Source organism: Grammomys surdaster, unplaced genomic scaffold (genome assembly GCF_004785775.1).
Source record: "Grammomys surdaster isolate TR1022 unplaced genomic scaffold, NIH_TR_1.0 65, whole genome shotgun sequence".
Taxonomy (NCBI): Eukaryota; Metazoa; Chordata; class Mammalia; order Rodentia; family Muridae; genus Grammomys; species Grammomys surdaster.
In genome coordinates this window covers 18611157-18633876 of record NW_021604567.1, presented here as the reverse complement: position 1 = coordinate 18633876, position 22720 = coordinate 18611157, and the positions used below count along the sequence as shown (strand labels likewise).

Below are 22720 nucleotides of genomic sequence, written 5' to 3'. Positions count from 1 at the left end.
GGGGTGGTCTCTTGATTTAAGTATTTGGCTTATGGTTGAAGTTCCTAGCGTGTTTAGCGGGGGGGGGGGGAATAGCGGTGGGAGAGGTGTGTTTCTACCTTATTGAAAACACAAGGCAGAGGTTCCTAGTGTATTCAGGATGTGGTCTTCCCCACAGGTCCTCCCAGGTATTTGCTTTTTGAAAACTGCCAGGAGAATTCCATGTGTGAAGAAAGCTCTAGGACTGCCAGGCCAGCTCCCTCCTGATAGTTACAAATGTGTGTCATTTCCATGTGTTTGGATTCAAAGGCCATAGGGTCTCTGTGACCTCACATTTCTGTAGAGCCAAAATTCACGACTAATGGATTCCTGTTTTCTGAGCTTGCCCACTGCTCTTGCTACCATGCAGAGGACACTTTACCCCAGAACCACTTAGGTATGGTGAAGCAAAGACAGGTGGCCAGGAAGGTTGTTGGGGGCAAAGGCCAGTCAGTTTTGTGTGGTACACCCAGCAGAAGGTCATATCTGAAGCAGGAGGGAGAGAGGTCAGGGCCAGTTTCCTGGATCCATTTCTGAGGTTACTGGAGATTTAGCAGCTTACCGAGAACACCCTTGATGGTGTAGAAACAGAAGGGTGGATGTCAGAGTGAAGATCAAGGAACACACTAGGAAAATTTCTCCTAGAAATTGAACCGAGTGTCTGGGGTATGTGAGTGTCAGCTCAGGTTGCCTGTGCCCTGAGAGAGTACACTTTATTTTCCAGATAGTATGTTTTTCTCTTCTGAACCTTCATTTTTGATTTGAAAGTTCCCTGACCCTTTGGAGGAGGTGGGTGTAGCTGCTGGGTTCTTCTCTGCCTCTTTTGGGTGTCTCTGCTGTTGAGGAGAGGGAACATGGCTAGTTTCAGGTCTCACCGTGGCGGTGTTTAGGCACTGAGTTCTGTGTGGTTGCATGGCGGTACTCAGTATGTTCTCTCAAGCCCTACAGCGAGCCGCCAGCCAGCTGCATCTCAGTTCCTGAAAATGGAACTCTTTCTAGTCACTTTGGTTAATTAGAGACTTGAGTTTGAAAGCACAGGAGGTGTGAGTAATGGGATATAAATATCATCGGAGCCCTCTGTTGTGGTTTCCTTTCCTTCTCTGTCTTCATTTTAGAGCTGAAGCAACAGTGTGAACGACCAGGTTGGCTTAGGAGGGCTGTTGGCTAGTCCGATGTGGATGTTGATGTGTGTGGTGAGGAAGGGTGGCCACTGGGGAACATCAGGGTATGAACTTTAAAGTCTAGGTGTGTGAGCTGCGCGTGATGTTGCTGGTTGGTAATCCCACGAGTCTGGAGACCAGCAAGAAGATCACAACTCTGGGTTGTTGTTTAAATCTGCACTGTCCTGTTGTGTGGGTTTCTGGAGTGATGCATCTCATGGCTTGTGTTACACTGTTGTGCCGTGTGCCTGGCTTCTGTCCACTGGAGGTAGCTGGCTCTGGTCTGGGATGGGGGTGCTGGCTGGAACCTCTGACAGGGCTTCTGAGAAGATGCAGTAGGAGCTGCAAGAGTGAGTCTGGGCATGTTTGGGTTCGCAGGTTTGATGCCATGCTCTCAAAGGTTTGTCTGGCTCTCGGGAAGGTTTTATATGCAGCATTTCCCGAGAGGATTTAGATCTGGGATACCCCCTCCCCTGTAGATGTCATCTTTCTGTCAAAGTCCAGATTATAGATTCCCTCTTAAAGTGATCTGTCTAGTCTCAGTGCTTTGGCAGGTAAGTTACCTGGGCTAGGAGCCCCAGTGTGGAGAGATTAGCTTAGCACTGACAGGTGGTCCTTCCTGTCTGTGTGTTCACACCCATGGATCCATCTTTTCAGCCTTGGATAGTAACAAAAATACAACACTTAGATACTGTACTGGACATCTACATACTTTAAAAACAGGCTCCTTTAACAATTTATGTGTGTAGTATTTATGTCACTTCATGTGTCAGATAGTCCATTATGGTTTTAGGTCATAACATGCAAGTCTGTATCTACTATGTATGAATAGTGTGTCATATAATCTAAGGGGCTTAAAGATCATACATGCAGGGGTCCTGAACCAACTCCCCATGATCGCTGGGGTTGGTTGGTGTTAGAGCTTCATGGCAGGGGGCTTGAAGCAGTTCCTTAAATGTGTTTTGTCTATGTTTTGAGGGGGTCTTGAACTTCAGACTCCCAGCCTCTGAATGCCGGGATGATAGGACTCTGCTGCCACCTCTGGAAAAATGGTTTAAAATTTGGATGACAAGATAAAGTCCCCCATAGGCACTATGCACACACGGTGCATATACTGACAAGCATGAGCTTAGATAAATTCTAAGCAAATAAAGTCCACAACCTATGACCTCACATGAAATGTTCACTCCAGCCAGGCAGTAGTGGCGCACGCCTTTAATCCCAGCACTTGGGAGGCAGAGGCAGGCGGATTTCTGAGTTCAAGAGTTCGAGGCTAGCCTGGTCTACAGAGTGAGTTCCAGGACAGCCAGGGCTACACAGAGAAAGCCTGTCTCGAAAAACCAAAAAAAAAAAAAAAAAAAAAAGATAAAGGAACACGAAACATTGACTAGGAAGCAATTACTGAGATTAGTGTAAAAATGTCATGTTCCCTGGGTGGTGCACTGTGAAGAATTTTTGTGCATTCTGCTACCTGTTTAGCACACATGCGAAATCTCAGTTGAACGGCTTCTGGGTATCACTAACACTGTAAATCTTTTCAGTCAAGACTTGTGTCGATTTTGTGTGAAGACATATCTGAGGTTTCTCCTGCCTTGGGTGTGTGTGTGTGGGGGGGGGGAAGGGTTGCTTTACTTTCCCTGCTGGTTAGCTGTGTGAAGTTAGGGAGCCTGTGACTCAGCCCTTTCAGGGCAGCCGTTGATCCTTGCCCTTAGGTCTGGCTCTGTGACTGTCTTTCTCTGTCAGGGCTTCTTGTGTCTGCATAGCCCTTCCTTACTACCTTCCCTGCCTGTCCCTCCTAGTACTTTCCTGTCAGGCATGCTGTGGTTCAGCCTCTCCCTTGGCCTCAGGTCCTTGGGCAACAGCTTAACAGGCCTCCCTCAGGGAGATTTGCTTTTGGTGTGCCTCAGAGCAGTTGAACTTTTAAAATTTTATTTATTTTTAACAAGGCTTCCTTTTGGATCCCAGGGTTTGTGCCTCAGGTTTGCCAGTGCTGGCACGACAGGTGTGTTGAGCCCTTGCTTATGTCCGAGGGTCGGTGAGAACAGGATAATCACTTTAACTCAGAGCACGCGGCGGGGGGCGGGGGGCTTCAAATGCAGAGAACCCCTTTTTCACAGGGCTGGGCTGAGAGCCAGCCATAACTTCTCTGCTAACCTGCAGGGAAAGTAAAGGGACCCGCCCAAGGCAGGAGAAACCTCAGAAACATCTTCACACAAATTCAACACAAGTCCAGATGTAACAAACTCCTTGATGTAAATTCCTGAGAGGCAGGAAACACTGGGACTCTTGCATCAGTCCCCATGGAAACGCTTCTCAGACGCTGGTCTCAGATGGTGGAGTATCGACTACCAGACCTTGGGAAAGGTGTGGGGGGGCTTGAGGGGTGGATAGAGGAAGATTCCCAGTGTTCTAGAGCATAGGAGGGGAGCTGAGGTTGGCAACAGTTAACTGGATTTTTTTTTTAATTGATAGCCGAGAGAATTTTGCATCTTTCCCCAGCATGAGGGAGTGATAGAGTGTTATACCACAAAACCTATCACACCGGGTGAGAGAAAGAGTAGTTACTCCAGGGCCTCCAGTCTGCCCTAGATGTTTGTTGAAATGTCACACTGTGTCCCACAAATGTGTTCAATTACCACCTGTCAAGGAAAATAAGAATACAAGCTTTATGCGGGTGAACAGGTCAAGGATACGGGATCCCTCTTTGAGGCTCCTTTCAAGGAAAACTGGCAGTAGATTTTCCTTGGGGCGGTGGAAGGGAAGCTAAGGCACAGCCACTACAAAACCACTCACAGCTTGCCCTTCAGCATTGCGGTCTCTCTGATTGTAGTCACAGGATGTGTGACAGGTAATGACTGCCCCTGCCCTCCTTCAGATGTACTGAGGGAGGGACTGAGGGAGCACTCTCATGTCTCTCAGGGAGCACGTGCTGCTTGTTTTCTAGTCTGCACTGGTAGGCCTCCTGGAGGCTTTCCTAACTTCATGTGTTCTCTCCAAAGTCCCTGTTGTAGCTTACAGGAACAGGATGCTCCTGTTTCCCAGACAGTGACCTCTCAGTACCAGTCCACAGCCTTCAATGTTGCAAGCTTGTCTTATGACTTGTAATTCAGCAGATCACAAGGATGATCCTGCCTTGATGTTTGACACCATGTCCTGAGACTGCAGGTCACACTGTCCCCAGGGCGCACCTAGCAGCCCTTACTGACTCACAGTTAGACAGGGCTTGATTGAGTATTTGAATATACCCCAGTTTAGCCTTTCTTTCCTTTAGCCCTTCCCCTCTTAGATTGTTGCTCGAGTGAATATCTGATATACAGGGCTGGGGAGATGACTTGGTTGGTAAACTGCTTTGACAGTAGAGTTCAGACCTCTAACCTTCACTTGGGAAGCTGGGTGTGCAGCACTGTGCACCCGTAATCGTAGTACTGGGGTGAGGTGGAGTGATCACGGAGACAGGAGCATCTCTGAGCTGACCAGCTGCTCTAGCTAAATTGAGCTCCAGGTTCAGTGAGAGACACTGTCTCAAAAATAAGGCGGAGGCCAGGCAGCCAAAAGCACTTGCTGCTAAACTTGATCACTTGAGCTCTTGTATACTGCCCTGTGATCTTCTCACACAGTCTGGTGCAAACGTACATGCATGCACATGTAATTTGTGCTTATACACAAAATGAATGACCAAATAATAAAAAGGTTTTAAAAGATCTAATCAGAAGAAATCTATTGAAGGGGACACAGGATATGCCTCCATATCTATGTGTATACATGCACATGTGCGCGAGTGCAAACACACACACACACACACACCTCCCTCCTGATACCCAACACAGCTTGGCAGTTCTGTTACCCAGGAGGCTAAGGCAAGAGGATGCATGCTCGGGGCTCACATGGGCTACATAATGAGATTACAAAATATATAAACGCATTGAAAAAGAAAGAAAAAATCAAGCAAACAGTATCCAGTGCAGACAGTTAGCTTATTTCTGTATTTAATAGGAACCTTTCACTGGGAGTGGCATAGAACACTCTTTGTTGAGGTTGGTGGGTAGTTATCACTGTTCCAGGCTAGCCCTTTCTGGTTATTGTTAGTGTAATTGCTTTAGTCTGCAGCATCTGTCCCTGTGGCTCCGTGCCTGTCATGTGTCTACTATGCCGTTTTGGTCACACATTTGGGACCCTACACCTATAATCCCAAGGACAGGAAGACGGTGCCTCCTTCCTTTGTACCAACCTCATGAGGGACTGACTGCCCAGCAAGTAATAAGACAAGACCTAGGATTTGATGTCCACAGAATTCACTACAAGGCTGAGCAAAAGCCTGACGTGTGTCGGCTGGCAGGGTGTGTGTCTCTTGAGCTATGTCTTTCGAATTCAGAAGCTGTCAGGTAATTTGCAGTAAACACTACATGGTTTGAGACCAAGCTTGGCCTGTGTTGTAGATTCGTGGTCACTAGGGTGTAGTGGTGAGTTTTAGCTATACCGCTTTGTGTTCCTGGTAGTTTGCACATGCATCTGCCCAGGAGCTATGTTTCGATCCATGAGTGAAAGACACACACACACTATCTTATTTTTAAAGTGCCTTAGCTACCCCAAAAGCTTCCCCTGCTACCCCAGGCCCAATCAAGGAAGTGTCAATGGCCACTTACCCAAAGTCTCACATGGCTGGGTGGCTTTATCTCCTGCCACTCCTGCGTCTTATCCTCCTTCCCTGAGTCATATGGCGATTCCTCCCTGTCTCTGCGTCCTTGCCTGTGCAACTCTTAAGGGTTTGCCCTGTGCTCAGCCATTGGCTGTTGGCATCTTTACTGATTAATCAAAAACCAATCAGGGACAAGAACCTTTACGTTTGATCATGCAGATTCCCGATTGAATCAAAGCAATAGAACTAATTTCCAACACCTTACCTTTTCTGTACAAATTAAAAAAAAAGAAAACTCTTCTCTCAGATGTAAATTGAGCACAACCTCAACAATTATGTAAACCATAGCGTATGGTGTACAGTTACCATCCAGTCCACCGTATTTGTCAATTAGATAAAGTACCCTACCGTCATTCCTAACTTTATTAAAGAGTTACAATTCTATACCTGAATTATGTTTAGATTTTAGCCTGTAACACCATCTGAAAACCATGTTTTAAATTCTATATCATGTCTTTTGATGTTAAACAACTTAAGTTTGCTAATGGGACTATAGTTAGTCTTCAACCCTGTCAGAAATCTGAGAGTGATTTAAATATTACCTGAGTATATAGGAAGAATGACACAGCTTTTAAAACTTAAACAACTGTAGAGACAGCTGACTACCTGGACAGTCCCCTAATTTCTTACAGCGTTGGAGCATCTGTCTTCAGCCTTTGGCCCAGAGGCATTTGGCAGACCCAGCAATGAAGTAGGGTTATAAAAGACTAGCTTACCCTGTCTTGGCAGAGATTAGTCGTTGACTGTTCCATATCAGTTTGTCCTTTTGGACAGTATTTGGTCTGTAGATGAAATAAACAATTTCTGTCCTGTGGCTACCTTGCCACAGTAGGCAACCTCGCCTGGAGGTGAAGATGTTTTGGACTGTGAAAGGGGTACTGTCAGGAGCAGACATGTCTCTAGTCAAAATTTCTAATAATGAAATGATTAAATGTCAGATTCTATGGACTTCTGATGTTTTTGAAGACTACATATAATATAACCAGATATATACATATATTTCTGAACTGTTTAACTACTCAGCCATTTCTATTTGAGTACATTGAAAGTACTTTATTATAATTAAGTCAGTGAGTTTACTATCTGGCCCTTAACTAACCATGAGTTTACTATCTGGCCCTTCACTTGTATTACTTAATCATCTTAAACAGTTTGTAATAGGAGCTATAGAAGGACTGGGTCAAAGCCTTGTATTCTTAAATGAGTTGCATAGACACAATGCCTATCTAAGAGTAACAATATTGATTTCAAATTTTGTATCAATACACAGATTTATACCAATAAAAACCTCAATTTTATATCAATATATAAATTCTGTACCAATATAAGAAATTATAACTTCAATTTTACATCAGTTACAAAGATTTCTACCAATGAAAGATTGTGGCTGCACAATTTTTTAAGTATAAATTTAGTAAGCCATCCATCTACTTCCTCCCTATTCAAAATTATGACCATCCCCAAGTTATCCCATAAAATGACACCCAATCTATAATTTGTAAAATAACCTAAGAAGATACCCAAACCAAAGGAAACCAAAGGAACCAAACCAAACCAAACAACAACAAAAAGAATTTTTGCTCCTTGTTTGAGCAGGTGAAAGACAACTATCTTTTTTTATTAGTTAATTTTACTAATAACCAATTGTAACAAATCTTCATTCATGGCATATGAAGGAGGGCATGAAGAGTCTTAAGGATTCCACAACCAACAAGATTTATTGTCTCATTCCAGCTGACATTTTGGCTAGAGACATTTTTATGTCAAAGCCAGCTACTGGACTGTTCCCGTGTTGAGGAATCAGCGGGTCAATTTACCTGTCTTGTTTAATTTTCTCTATTTTATTTTTCAAGATCTCCAGGTGGTCTTCCCCTGTCATATCTGATCCATATCACTCTGGAAGGGGTCCAGAGCCTTTTCTCCTTTGTATGGAAGGCAGATAAAGGAAACAGACAGGAGGTTTCTCTATGATCTATCTGTTAGTGGGGAAGGAAACGTGCACCATGGATTCTGTTCATGACTCTCCAGTTAGACAGAGGGATATCATAAACTGAACTCTAAAGTTGGCAGTAGGTCGGGCTGTGGTGTGCACAGTGAGGAAGTTGGGTATATCAAGGCAGAGACTGGACTGTGGCTTTCAGGTTAGGAGTGGCCACAGGGAAGGAAGTGGGTGGCTTTGGAGCTGAGCCCTGAAGAAGGGAGCCAGGAGGTGACTGGTCTGGGTGTAGAGAGTGCTGTGGAAAACCAGTGTACCACATGGGTTTGCAGGAGGGACCTGCTCGGTGATCAGGAAGAGCCTGTCTGCCTGGGGGCAGTGTGCTAGGGCTGAGATTTCTGTTTGGTATGTGCTTCTAACTATGCCAGGCTCACCGCAGCTCGCTGCAGATGTGTTACACGGAGAGAATGCCGGGGCCAGGAAATTGTAGGATCCACCATCCAGCTATGAAACTCTGAATGGCCTGGGGTGTTTTCTTAGACGTTTGGCTGGTTATTTTATTTTGAACACTATTTTAGGGTTACTTCCAAATGCTTGTCTCGTTTCCATGCTGCTTGTTTACATATTTTGTTATCCTGCTGGCTCCAAGAATCTGGTAAACTCTGGCTTTGAGTTTAATATTTTATTTAAATCCTACAAATACACCAAGTCTGAGAGGAGGCCATGCAGGCAGGTTTTTATGAACTTGGGCAGATGTAGGGCTCTCCAATGGTGATGTTCACAGATGAGGGTAAGTTGGATTCTGTTTTGGGTACAGTGTTCTTTTTCTTTTCTCCCTCCCTCCCTCCCTCCCTCCCTCCCTCCCTCCCCCTTTCCTTTTCCTCTTTCTCGTTCCTTTTCCCTTTTTCCATCTCTACCCTTCCCCCTCCCTCACCCACCCCCTCTCTCTCCTTCCCTCCTTCCTTCCCTCTGTGCCCCTCCAGTTTTTCTAACAGTCCTGCCTGTCCTGGAACTCATGTTGTAGACTAGGCTGGCCTTGAATTCACAGAGACCCGCCTGCCTCTGCTTCCTGAGTGCTGGGATTAAAGATACACATCCCTACTGTTCGGCTTGGCACAGTGTTCTTGAGAATAGCCAAGTTGGCCATCTGTGTGCATACAGGAAATGGATGGCTTTAGTCTAATAGGCCCTGGGTTGTCGTGGTTACGTGGAGACCTGTGGCAGCAGGTTTAAGGGCCAGCCATACTGGGCACCTTTCTTCTTGTGCAGAAGCCTTCCTGTCCTCTATGGTTCTGTGGATACAGTTGGAGTTGACCTGACAGTGAACAGAAGCCTCATCCCATGCCTGTGGTGAGCACCAGAGCAGTTCTCGGTTGCACATGGAGAGGATGAGATGAGTTTTCTCACAGCTCATGCTCGCCCTTCTTCCAGAGCTGGTGCCTCCGTGTAACACTTAAAATTGGTGCTGTGTGGGAATCCAGGGGACCCTGCCCGCTCATGTGCTGCAATCAGGGCAGTCCCTCTCTTCAGTGTTATCATTTGGACGTCACCAGCTATGTCCATGACTGCCAGGCACAGCTGCAGCTGCCGGGATGGGAGTCACGTGTGTGTTTTCTGAAGGAGTAAATTTCAAACTTTACCGTTGTCCTGGAGAAAATGAAAATGGCCACGGTACCACCACAGTGACCAGGGACAAAGCAGAGCTCCTCACTTGGCTCTGGTAGATCAACGCCAGCAAGGACATCTTGCTTTGAGAGCACAAGGGAATACTTATTTCACAATCAGTTACGGGGCAGGCTCAGTGCCCAGGAGATACAAAAGTTCCGCTTTGTGCTGTTTCTGAGGCTGGGTCCAGCATTCTTCTTTCTCCCCTGAACACACTGTTCTAGTGTAATTGAAGAAGGTCCCTGGAGACGTGTGGCAGGCAGTCATCTGCTGGTTTTTTTTTTTAATCTAGAAAGTTGGATGGAAATAAAATCTTAGGCTAAATATTTTACAAAAATGCAGCTGTTTCCAGCCTGGTGTTACCTAGAATTTAAAATAAGTATCAGTGGACTTTATAGTTCTTTTTGTCCCGACACACGCATGTTTTGCAGATCTAAACCCCAGCCCGGGGTCTGAACCTTGTTGTGGTTGTACTACAGAGATGCTTTCTATTCTAAAGCTGCTGTGTTCCTGAGACATGAGATGTGGCAGGAGGTCAGAATCTTAATCATATTATGCAACAGACTGCTTGTTGATGAAAGGAAAGGCTTAGTTCTAGGGAGGTAAATGGGCTGTGGTTCCGGAGCCCTGTGGGGCAGCACCAGACTTGTGGGTTAACGACATCTGCTAGGGAAACACAAAGTGGGTCGCCAGGAGCTGCTTCTTACGACCTCTCAGTGAAGACTGTGCATTAGGTTTTCAGCGATATCATAATTACCCAGGCAGTGCTGAGTAAGGCATAGCTAGCCTGTAATCCCAGCACTCAGAGGTCAGGAGGGTCAGGAGTTCAAGGTTATCCCCGGGGGAGTTTGAGGCCTTCCTAGGTAATGTGAGACTTTGTTTCAAAAACTCAAAATCAAACAGACAAAAATCCCAACTCCAAACCTGAGAGACTCACAAAGCCAAGTCTGCAATCCCCCATTCCACAGTGCTCAGCTGTGCAGTGCTTAGGTCGGTGTGATTACCAACCTTCCTGACGCTTCAACCCTTTAATACAGCTCCTCATGTTGTGGATACTCCAGACTATAAAATCATTTTGTTGCTACTTCATAACTGTAACTTTGCTACTGCTATGCACATATCTGATATGTGGCCCCCCTCACCCGTAAAGGTTGAGACCCACCAGTTCAGAACGGCCGGCTCAGGCGAGTCACTGGAAACTTGAGCAAGAGAAAGCCTTTGAGGACAGTGAAGGAGAGCAGGGGCAGGAGCAGGAGAGCTGGGCCTCTGCCAGGGTCCCACAGCCTGCCCTGCCATGGTCCCAGGGTGTAGAAGGGACACTTGAGCTATTGCAGAAATAGGAGTTAAGTTTGTGGGCATTACTCACATGCCAGGGTCTGTCTTACCTCATCTCCATTGGCACCATGCCAAGGTGGATGCTGTGGAATTTGGAGCACACAGGAGGAAAGTGAGGTGTGAACTCACCAAGTGGGTGGTGGTGACATCTAGGAAGGGCAGAGATTGTCTTCAGACCAGGCTACAGGACTCATGTCCATGATCATCTTCCGAGCAAGGGACATCTTTCATTCGTTCACGTATTTTTTTTTTTTTAAACAAAATCCATATCCTAAAGCCTGCAGTCCCGAGTTGGGCTCAATCAAACCCTTAGTCACGTGTCTTACCATTTTGTTATTAATGAACTGAGAGGCCTTCAGGGTACAGTGCATTTATAAAGTGGATCCCTCATCCCGATCCTGCTGGAAAGCCTTTGCATTATTCACTGTGGGGGCTCTGCCCTGGCTCATTTATCCTGATCTGGACTCCATTTAAGATTTACAAACTCACATGCACACAGGGGTTTCTGAGTCCGTGCGTCTCTGCCCGTGCACGGCAGCCAGAGGTGCACGTGGGATGCCCTCCTTCATGGCTCTTCAGCTGTTAGTTAGAAGTCAGGTCCCTTCCGAATCTGGGGCTGGGAGCCAACAAGTCCCAGCTACTCTCCTGTCTCTGTTTCCCTCTGAACTGTAGTCAAAGCCTTGTACACGGTGTCTCGCTTGTTACACAGCTGATTGGTTCAGTCTGATCCTAATGCTTGCAGGCCAAGTGTTCTCAACGCCTGCACTCTCTCTGCACCCCTGTTTGTAGGTTAGTGTGGGAACCCCATTTTCAGTCACCATGCTCCCGTTCTCAGGAATCATTCCAAGCACATTGGCCTACAATGTCAGGACTGCTTTGTGCCTATGCTAAATTCATGTCTTCAGGCAAACCCTACCAAGATAGAGAGAAATGGGAACATCCTGTGCTGTGGCTGATCTCCCTAATATGTTAGAGTTGGTATGTTTTAAGAAGAGCCAGGACTGGGGATGTATCTCAGTGGTAGAGCAGTTGTTTGGCATAGTGAGGTTCAATCCACACAGTACTACAAAGAAAAGAAAAAAATATGGAGACTCCAACAGAAAAGAAGAGCGAAGCATATAAATAAAGCAGTTGCAGAAAGGTGTAGTAATACGTGTGATGTGGAGGAAGCCCTACATAATTGTGTATTGTTGGCCTGGGCACAGCCATGTCAGGGATCCCATAGTCCCAATCTAGTGAGACTGGCAAAGCGTGGTGCGTGCGTGCGTTCGTGCGTGCGTGCGTGTGTCTGTCTGTCTGTCTGTGTCTCCTATCCCTCCCCCCTCCATGTGCAAATGTTCAGATGATGCCACCATGATTTTCTCCTGCCAGATGTTTAGGGCCTGAAGACTGCTCTCCTACAGAGACTGCTCCTACTGAAGTAACTAAGACTACATCCTTGTTTAGCAGTACGTAATAACCCTTCCTCATGTTCAGCAGTAATCCCACCTCCCTGTTCAACTGTATATAATACACGGGGTGCTGTGGTTTCTTTATCAGAGCTCAGTCCTGACCTCTAGCTTTTCCCTGCCCATGTATCTGGTTTATTTTCTTCATTCCTTCCTTGCCCCAGTCAGGTGTGCCCCCAGAGCTGTTCTGGACCGGGCACATGACTCTTTGCTGTGTGCTGAAGTTCAACTGTACATTAAGAAAACACAAACATTTCCTGAGCTCTGCTTTTTCCTATGTAGGGAGTAAGCAGCGACCAATGCCTGTCTCGGATGCCACATCCAAGTACATGGTGAGCAGCGCTAGAAGTTGGAAATCTGAGGTGCTTCAAAGTAAGAAACTCACAGCGTGGCAATACAAAGTGCGACTCAAGTGGGATAGGGATTTAACCAAGCTTGCCTTGGGAGGAGGGACAGAAAAGTGGTTCAGTGACCCTAAGATGGTCTTTGGGGTTCTGGCTTTAAAAAGAGGAAGAGCTGGGGCCAAGGGCAAGGAGGATGTGTACGTAATTAAGTAGTCTGGCTGGTCTTTAACTCAGATCTGGTTCTGCAGTGTAGTCCAGAAGTTGTTGTGTAGCCATCTTTGAGGGGACCAGCCCAGGCCTGAGGAAGGATGGCCCTTGTTCTAGAGCACAGCCTCCCCAGTACAGGTGGTTCTCGTGTTCTGTGAAGTGATGGCAGGTTTAGGGCAGCTCTCTGTGCTGGCCTGAAAGGAGGACGAGGTAGGATAGGTGTCACTGGCTTTGGGATGAGTGATTTCCATGTGTACACCGGAATCAAGCAGGAGCCTGACCAAGTAAAGCAGATTAGGGGTTCCTGGGTTCTTGGGGTCAAAGCCTGGCTCTGTCAGTCCCAGGAGTCTGGGTTTGACGACCCATTTTCTTTGCACCAACCAAGGACACAAGTGTGAGAAACAGAGAAAGGTGATTTATTCAGTCACTCCAACCCCAGAATCTCATGTCTACCTTTGAGCCTGGGCACTGACATGTTTAGATTGAAAAATAGAAGGTCAGAAGCACACAGAATTAAGCAGTTCCTGTCAGGCATGGTCTCGCCCATCATGGACCCTGTCGCTGTCTTAGTGGCAGTCTGTCTTTCAAGGTCGCCTGTGCAGTTGTCATGTGTGAATGCTTCCTGGCAGACAGGTCCCTCCTCCTGACCAGCACACTCCTTGCCATCTCAGTATCTGGGGGAATCTCAAGTCTTTGAGGCCCATTGTTTTCAGTAGTCTGGTATCATGAAGTATCTCTCTTAAAAATGTCTTCTCTCTTTCCAGGGCTGTCACAGACAAACACAGAATCGAAGTAGAAATGCCAAGTTTTAATTGTCTTAATTGTTTTAATTTAACCTGCTTTTAATTGTCTTATATGCCCAAGTGAGGGGTCAGTGCTTTTCAGCAAAAATAGTTTCTAAGCACCTATTAGGACTTCAGAGGATAGAGGTGGGTTTTCGGGTGCATGATATGTAATGATACATATCATTGATATTGATATGTAATGATATACATAACAATAAAATCAGAAGTTAAAGTAACACCTGTAATCTTGAGTTCCTGGGAGGCTGAGGCAGGAGAATTGGGAGTTCCAGGCTTGTGAGCTATGACGACTTTGCCTTAAAATCTAAACCTCCCTGCCAACAAAAAACCCCAAACAGGAGCATGAGTAGGAATACACTGTCTGATGGAGGAATCGCACTCTCAGACATGGCTGGAGCTCTGCATGGGCACTGTATATCCTGAAGTGCAGCCGTGGGTGAGCTACCTCTTAAAACTGAACTGGATTTTCTGATCAGTTTTGATGGGAGGATGGCAGATGTGAACAGAGCAATCTGGTGATGTCTGTAGGACTTGGATTAGATTAGTTGTTCAAGAGAGACTGTGTGTGTAAGTTAAAGCTGTGTCTATGAGAATATGCAAGACACCATAATAATTTGGTAGGCTTGTGACTGGTAGCTTGGGGGCCAAGGGGGGAAGGGAAGCTTCTTCTCACTGTATATACACTTCAGGGCTGTAAAAATATTTTTTGACTCTTAAGTTGACTTACTAAGAAAATGATTGAGTACTGATCTTAATCCTTTATGGGAGAAGTCATTGATTTACGTGGCGATCACCTTAAAAAAATTCAGGTACGTTTGTTGCTGTCCTATGAAGCCTGCTTGTGTTTTCTGGCATCCAGGCTTTCTGAGAGCATGGTCACCCCTCCTCCTCTTCCTCCTGAGTAGTACCAGTGTGAGGTCCTTCTCCAGGGCAGGTCTCTGCAGCCTCCCCAGACCTCCTCACCCTGAGGCTTACCCATGCAGATGAGTCACTTCCAGGTTTTATTTTGCTTTGAAGTGATCATTCTTCATAATTGGGGCAATTTAGTTTCACCAGGTTATTTCCAGGCATTTATGGGTGATGTCATGACTGATGTCAGCATTTGTTTAGTGAACTTCACCAGCTCTCTTGAGCACTCTGTGAGCTGTGTGTGTGTGTGTGTGTGTATGTGTGTGTGTGTGAGAGAGAGAGAGAGAGAGAGAGAGAGAGAGAGAGACAGAGCGCACGCGAGGAGGGGAGAACATATGAACAAGGACTTTGTGGCCTAGGTTCACCTCCTGACTGGAACTGATTCTATAGCACAGGCTGGCCTTTGAGTTCATAGTCTTCCTGTGTCAGCGCCTCCCCCTACTCCATGCTGGGATTACAAGGGTGCGCCACCACACCAGGCTGAAGCTCAGGGGATTTAATTGACTTGCCTAATGTCTCCTGGTGGACTGGACAGTCTTCCTGCTTCAGTTTTAGTTTGCAGGGGTCACCCTTGGCTTGGTGAGTGGGGTTGAATTGGCTTTCTGATGCAAGTGTTCTCTGGGGTGGCTGTTGTTGCATATACTATGGGTGTGCAGGCTTCTCCCAGACATTCATTCTTCCCTAAGCATTTACATCACTGTTGCCATGAGGGGCCGTTCAGCCTAGAGATGATAAAGGGATGTGGGCAGCTGTGTGGGGGTTACCTGAGACAGGCCATTTGCAGGAGGAACTTGAGCACCCTTGGATTGTATGATACCAGCTTGGGTCTTGGAACCCATAGACACTAGCGGACGGAACGGGTGTATACCTTTTGATGAGTTCTTGTTTGAGAGTCATTGGTGGGTGGAACTGGTAGAGGATCCCAACTGATGGCTAACTTCAGGCGCCCCCTCCAGTGTGGGTGTTGTGAATGCGTGTGTTGAGCCTTGGGGTACAGAGTTGGCTGTGCAGTGATTCTGTGCACACCAGCAGGTTCTAAGACAGGACTCTCGCTTGTTCCTGTTTTAAAAAAAACTGCAAGTCTATTGAATTCCTTTTCTGGCAAGTTCAAACATGTATAAAGTGCTTTCACGTTGCTGTACAGCCCTGGCCTCTAATCTCCCTCCCCCCTCCTCATTCTTCCCACACAGAATCCCTTTCCCACATCTCTGTCTCTTTAGTTTGAGGCCCACAGAATTTAACCAAGATCACATTGTGACCATGGGTTTAGAACTGTCCCCTGAGGAAACCAGCAGCTTCCAATAGTAACTCTGCTGTACCCTAATGTCCAAGGTAACTCTGTCCTCCTCAAAATGGGGAGGTGAGCCAGGCTTATGAGTCCCCATCTCTGAATAGGAAAGAGAAAGCAGCAATTGGGGCTATAGTTAGGACGTTTTCTGGCCTGACAGAGGAGGGGGCCCAGTGCAGTGGGAGGGGCCAATGAAGAGTGGGCGGGGCCAGTTGAGAGTGGGCGGGGCCAGTGGAAGCTTGTAGACTTTGTGAACCAAGAAGGAAATGTTGGGCTCACACAAGAGCTCCTCTGCCCAGGATACCGCTGCCTCCTCCTTTCCCTTCATCCTCCTTCCCCTCCTCTTCTAGGTTAGCACACAGACCGATGGGTTTAGTTTGGCATTTACACACATGTATGCCATACTTTGTTCTTATCCTCCCTTCTACTGAAGTTTCTGGGAGTCCAAGCCAGGCCCTTCTCCAGTAGCCACAACAGAGAATAAACATCATGTTTGTATAGATTCAGACTCCCTGCCAAAGCTCTGTCTTTGCCTCTCCCCAGCCTGGACTTGGCCTTTATATGTTAATAAGCCCACTCCTTAAAAAGCTTGAGAAAGTATTCTTAGAGCATTAAAAGACTTCACTAGGGCTGTCTAGGATTAACCTCGAATGGTGGACCGACTGCTGACGTAGCTTGTGCATTAGTACCTCCCTGACATTGGCACATGGCCAACATGCTTCCTCTCCGTTGGTAGAGAGGACTGCCATCACTCGATCTGAAATGAATGCCAGACAGATAGATGGTAGTTGGTTCAAGTCAAGTAGAGGGAATGCAGGGGGATTTTCCTATCTTGAACAACAAAGGCTCGATCCCTGTGGTGGGAACCACACGGTGGGTAGGTTATACTCCAGAACCAAGGTGCAGTGTTGTCCCAGAGGGACAAGAACTCAGAAAAGGAACATCTGTGTGTCTGTCCCCAGCCCAACCCCAGTGAGTACAAAAGCTCCCTTAATGACATAAGCAATGAGGACCATTTGAACCTTTGGGGCATTGATTCCAGAATCCACTTGGCACCCAAACCAGTAGATATGCATATCCCTTGCAGAGAACTCTGGGAACTGTGAGGACAGAGTAGCTTTGAGAGAGGCCTTAGAAGAGAACACAGTCACACACAGGTACAGGGGGCTGGAGAGAGCATTTGGTGACTTATGTGAGTGTCAGGAACTACAGATGCTGCCTTAGGTACTGGGGGAAGCTGGGCTGCTCTGAGCTGTCAGGGCTGGAGAAGGATGATGATGATGATGGCTGGGAAGTGTCCTGTTCTTGTCTGTGTGCTGCTCACAAGTCTTGACTTGTCTCTAGGTTTTCAAGCTGGGCTGTGTGGGACACCCAGTGAAGTGGTTTCAAGATGGAAATGCCCTCAGTCATGTTCTCTAACAGGCTCTATGCCAGTCCTGCACTCAAGATACTGCAGGAGGGTTTTGTGTGTGTAGTGGTTTTGTGCAGTTGTTATTTACACACTGTGCTTTTGGTTGGTGTTTATAAAATGTGTGGGTCTAAAATAATAGCAAAGTATTCTTTCCGCTTAACAAATAATTTCCTTCTTTAAAAACTAACTCCCTGTTGTTTCTGCTTCTGCAGGATACTAAATTGTGGATAATCATGGAGTATCTTGGTGGAGGCTCTGCCCTGGATCTGGTAAGTACCACTGTGGCTGTACTGTACTTACATACCTTGGCTTGTTCTTACTCACTGCTGGTTTGAACAGGAACACTAGCCACTTCACTCTTTCCTTACAGAAGCATAAAACTATCCCTAACCTGTTTTTGTTTCTTATACAGAACTTAAAGTTACAGGCCTGTTTTGGAGGCCATTGGGAGAGGGAGTCATTTCATTAAAAACCAATAATCTAATATGTAGCAGCAATGAAGGCTTTTACCTAGAATTATTTTATTTAAGACCGCTTGGCTAGTGTATTTTTCAGACCCAATTTACAAACTTCTAGCAGAACAGCTATTACTTCTGTAATAGGCACCATGTTTTTTCCCTTTATTTTTATTGTATATGTATGGGTGTACCTGCATGTATGTCTGTACACCACTTCAATGCCAGGTGCCTGCAGAGTTCAGAAGAAGGCTTTAGATCCCTTAGAACTGGACTCACAGGCTGTTGTGAGACTCTGTGTAGGTGCTAGAGAGGGAACCTGAGTCTTCTTGGAGAGCAGCAAATGTTCTCAATTGCTGAACCATCTCTCTGGCCCTGTCACCGTGGTTTACATATTTCAGACTAACAGCTCTCCCCATAAGCTCATGGCCTTTTCATCCCCGGAGTCACTGTGTGATTCTTAAGGCATGGCTTTAGATGTTAAAAAAGTGGTCATCAGACAAGATGTTGTACACATGGCCGGTCACCTGTGATCTTGCCAGTGAGTGTCCATGGGGCATCAGAACAGAGCTGGCTTGACTCAGTGTTGTCTCCTCTCTGGACTTACCTTCTAGGTCGGTCAGCCCACAGACTGGGAAGTGGAAGTTAGGGAGATACCCAGTTTCACATTGGCCTTTGTGGGGTACTCATAAAATGTGGCTTCTGTTATCCTGAAACAGTTTTCATTGTGTCCATGCATTGGAAACACTGTTGCTACCCTTGTCTTCTGTGTCTATTGTATCCATGCATTAGAAATATTGTTGCCTGGTTTATGCCCATGTGTTAGAAACACTGTTGCCACACTTGCCTTCTGTGTCCATTGTGCCCATGTGTTAGAAACACTGTTGCTACACTTGTCTTCTGTGTCCATTGTATCTATGCATTAGAAATATTGTTGCCTGGTTTGTGCCCGTGTGTTAGACACACTGTTGCTCGGTTCTTGTCTTCTGTGGCCATTGTGTCTATGCATTAGAAACACTGTTGCCTGGTGCTTGTCTTTTGTGTCCATGTGTTAGAAACACTGTTGCTCGGTTCTTGTCTTCTGTGGCCATCGTGTCCATGTGTTTGAAACACTGTTGCCTGGTGCTTGTCTTCTGTTTCTGCTGTGTCCATGCATTCAAAGCACTGTGGCTGAGGCCTGAGGGGATGCGTCATTGGTGAAGTGCTTGTTGTGCAAGTGTGAGGACTTGAGTTCAAGGCTCTATCACTCTGGTACCAGAGATGCCTGTCTGCATGCCAGGGCAGCAAGGCACAGACAGGAAGAGCCTGGGCTCACTGGTCAGCCAGTCTTGCCAAATCAGTGAGAGACCTGGTATCCAAAAATATGATAGAGAAAGGGCTTGAGGATGATACCTGATGTTGATTGCTGGACTCCAAACATACTCAGGCACACACTCAAAAAACTCACACAGGCATGCACACATAACACCTACATGCACCAGCATTAAAGTAATTGTACTCCTGACCCCTGTACTGGGTAGGTTTGTGAGTGGTGATCCCCAGACAGGCTGAATGCTTGGTTTTAGCTATTAAAGGTGAGTCTTTCATGCTGAGGTGATGATGCAGGAGGTCTCCCAGAACTTTTCTAAGGAAGGAGATTTCCCCTCACCCTCTTTGAGACCATATAATTTTTTTAGCTCTTTTTTTTACATTTGTTAATACTTTATTGATAGTTATAAATACACTTCTGTGTTAAAACTTTTTGTTTATGAAAGTTCTCTTTTTTTTTTATTGGATGTTTTATTTACATTTCATATGTTGTCCCCTTACCCTATCCCCTCACACCTCCTCCTGCTTCTCTGCGGATGTACCCCACCTACCCCCCACTCCCACCTCCCCACCCTCAAATTCCCACCCCCTGGGGCATCCAGCCTTCATGAGGCCAAGGCTCTCTTCTCCCACCTATGCTCAGCAGGGCCCTCCGCTCTTACATATACAGCTGAAGCCATGGATCCCTCCCTAAGTGCTCCCAGGCTGGTGGTTTAGACCCTGGGGAACAGCTCCTTTCTTAAAGCAACAGCACCATGTAGTTTCCTTAGAGGATAAACTTTTAAAAGGACATTTCTCTCCAGAAAGCTAGTACACTAATTGAAGAAATTGCCCATTGTTGCAAACCATAAAGATTCTTTAAAATACTGTTCAAAGCAAAAATTTCAAGAACAAGTTAATATGGTATAAAGCCAAGCTGTGACATTAAATGGGAAAAAAAAATCAGCTGAGTGTATTTCATGGTCCTTTCTATAAATATCCACACTGCACAAAAAACTCTTCACTCTTGGGGGCAATACAGGAATGTAGAAAATTGCTTCCTATTGTGCAATTAGATTGACTATTATCCACCGTGAATTTAAGTTGTGGCACACACTGAGTTGTTTGTAGGGACTCTGTCTGTCTGACAGACAGCCCTTTAGAGCAGCTGTTCTGGGCCTCTAAGTACGGTAATTAAATTTACTTGAGTTGATTTCTGTGCAGTTTTAGAAATCACAGTTAGAGGAAAATGCAGAAAGAGGTAGCCACTTTTTTGCATGTGGTTTGAGAGTCCCTGGACCCCACCATCCACATAAACATTTTCAATGAAAAGAAATGGCATTCCTTTTGGGATTTGTCCTTCTGTGTGAATGGGTGTGGAAAGGGCGTGGCAGCTCCTGGCTGAGTGGGGCTGGATTTATGGACCTTGCCGTCTTGTCCTGGGGCCTGTTGGTGCTGTTCTTCTGCCTCCTACTTGATTGTCTCTTCCCATCTTTATCACATTTCTGTCTCTCTCTCTCTCTCTCTTTTTTTTTTAACTCCCAAATTCTCAAAGAGGAAAAAGGAAAAAATACTTCAGTAATGGGGTGTGGCAATTATGTTCTGAATATTGGGGAAAAAAATCAGGATTATTTTGACAGGGTCTCTATGCATTTTAATGAACACTGCATGAATGAAGTTGAGGGCCATTTCTTTGGAAAGTTCAAACTGGCTTTATTTATTGTCTCTCTAGTTGATGTGGAGTTAGCCTGTGCCTGCAAGAGCTCTCTGAGGGCCTGTGGGGACAAGGTGACTGTCCTGATACTGCTGTGACCAGCTTTGCTCAAGAAAGAGAAAACTACTCCCTCTATGCTCTAGATCCAGCATGAAGGACAGATTGACAAGACAGCTCAGACATTAAGAGCAATGAGTATAGAACAGGCGTATATTTGAATGTGCTCAGTCTGTTGATCTGTTTTTTTTTATTTAAAATTTAAATATTAAATTAAAATATTTGTAGGACCCCTTGCTCACTCTTGATTTTTTTTAAAGATTTATTTGTTTATTATATTTATATGAATACATCGTTGCTGTCTTCAGACACAGCAGAAGAGGTCATCAGATCCCATTAAAGATGGTTGTCAGCCACCATGTGGTTGCTGGGAATTGAATTCAGGACCTCTGGAAGAGCAGTCGGTGCTCTTAACCACTGAGCCATCTCTCCAGCCCTCACTCTTGATCTTTGGCATGTACTCTGAATCTGCTGTCTGTCATCTCTGACCAGACTGTTACCTCCAAGGTGCCATGACCTAGGAGAGCGTGACCGTGCTCTGCAGCCCAGGGCTTGTTAACTTCTGTGGGGTAGAGTCAGTGCACAGAGCAGAGTGCTCTCCCATCAAGGAGTAGAGTCTGTGTGGAGCTGCATTTGAGGATGCACAGGGAAGGAGGGTGGGAGGAAGGGAGAGCTGGACAAAGAACATTGAAGAGCCGTGAGAAGAAGACGTTTTAGCTGATTAGAAGATCAGGCAGTCTGCTGCCAGAGAACCTGAAGGCTGGCCAGCCTTGAGATCTGATTAGGAAGGAACTTCGCTGTATAAATGGCTTACTTAACCAAGCAGAGATGTTTAACCAACTTAAAAGTGAACATACAACATAGTTTTAGAAAATCAGATGGCAGTTTGGGGGTATATTTAGGGTGAGCTGCTGTTGGCACTCTAGAACAGCAGTGCTCACAAGATGGAAGTGGATTTCCCTCCCACATGTATGATCATTTAGGGCTTCTTGTGTTCCTGTGCAAGGTAAGATTAGGAGTGGACATGTGCTACATCTGCTCACACTCCATGGTTAGAGTGGAGTCATCAGGCCACATGACGTGGAACCCAAGATGGTCAGTAGTTGAGTAACTGTGTGCCCGGATGACAGTATTCTGTCTGACAGAGGAAGAATGGAGGCTGTGTGTGTGTCTGTGCACGTGTGCGTTCGTGTGTGTGTGTGTGTGTGTGTGTGTGTGTGTGTGTAAGGGGGAGGGTGTTCGAAGTTACCTGTAGATGGGATAAAGTCCATTTTCGCTGTTCCAGTTACTTTTCTGTTGCTGTGGTGAAGCACCACCATCAAAAGCAGCTTTCAGAAGAAAGAGTTTAGGCATGAGGACAGAAGCAGGCAGCCCAGGGCCCAGTGTGGCCACATAGCACTGACCTCGTGGTGGCTGAGGTCTTGCTGCAGCCCCGGACACCATTCTGTTTTTGAGAATAGGAACCGTCTCTGCGTTCTCTTTCTCTCAAGTGACAAGAGCAGTGTGTGTTTTCTTCTTTCTGAAAATCAAAACTGGTGAATTCTGTGAATACGGGTAGACATGAAGAAGCAGGCGTGTTGCGTGTCGGTGTGTCCCCGACCGTAGCCTGGAAGAGTGTGCACCATTCGGTTCTTATTGTGCTTAGAATTGCCAATAATTTTGGCAGGCTAGTGGATACAAGCAGTTTGGTTTTTCTCTGCAGATATAATCACGTGAAGGAGAGTTGAAAGTTGCTGGCATTTTCTGTTCCGTTCTGCTCTGTTCTGAATGAAGAAAGCCAGAGAGGCTCAAATGTTATAGGAGGTAGCCAGAAGAAAGACCACGCTGGACGGACGTCCTTGCCTTTATAGTGTAGACCAGGGTAGACCTATGAGATGAACCAGAAATGAGTTGGCCATGAGTTGGGCCATAATGTAGGTGATTGTATGTTAGTCAGGGTTCTCTAGAGTAACAGAATTTGTAGGATGGATCTTTCATCTCCCCCCCC

The 22720-nt window shown here is 46.1% G+C and overlaps 1 protein-coding gene across 1 annotated transcript in view; it reads left to right on the top strand.

Annotated features, from left to right (window-relative positions):
- The window catches only part of Stk24 (serine/threonine kinase 24), a 92334-nt gene that overhangs the window by 50262 nt on the left and 19352 nt on the right, over window positions 1-22720 (top strand). The window contains exon 3 of the mRNA XM_028771746.1: window positions 17433-17489. Coding sequence (XP_028627579.1) covers window positions 17433-17489 — 57 coding nt within the window. The remainder of the gene's footprint in view (window positions 1-17432; window positions 17490-22720) is intronic.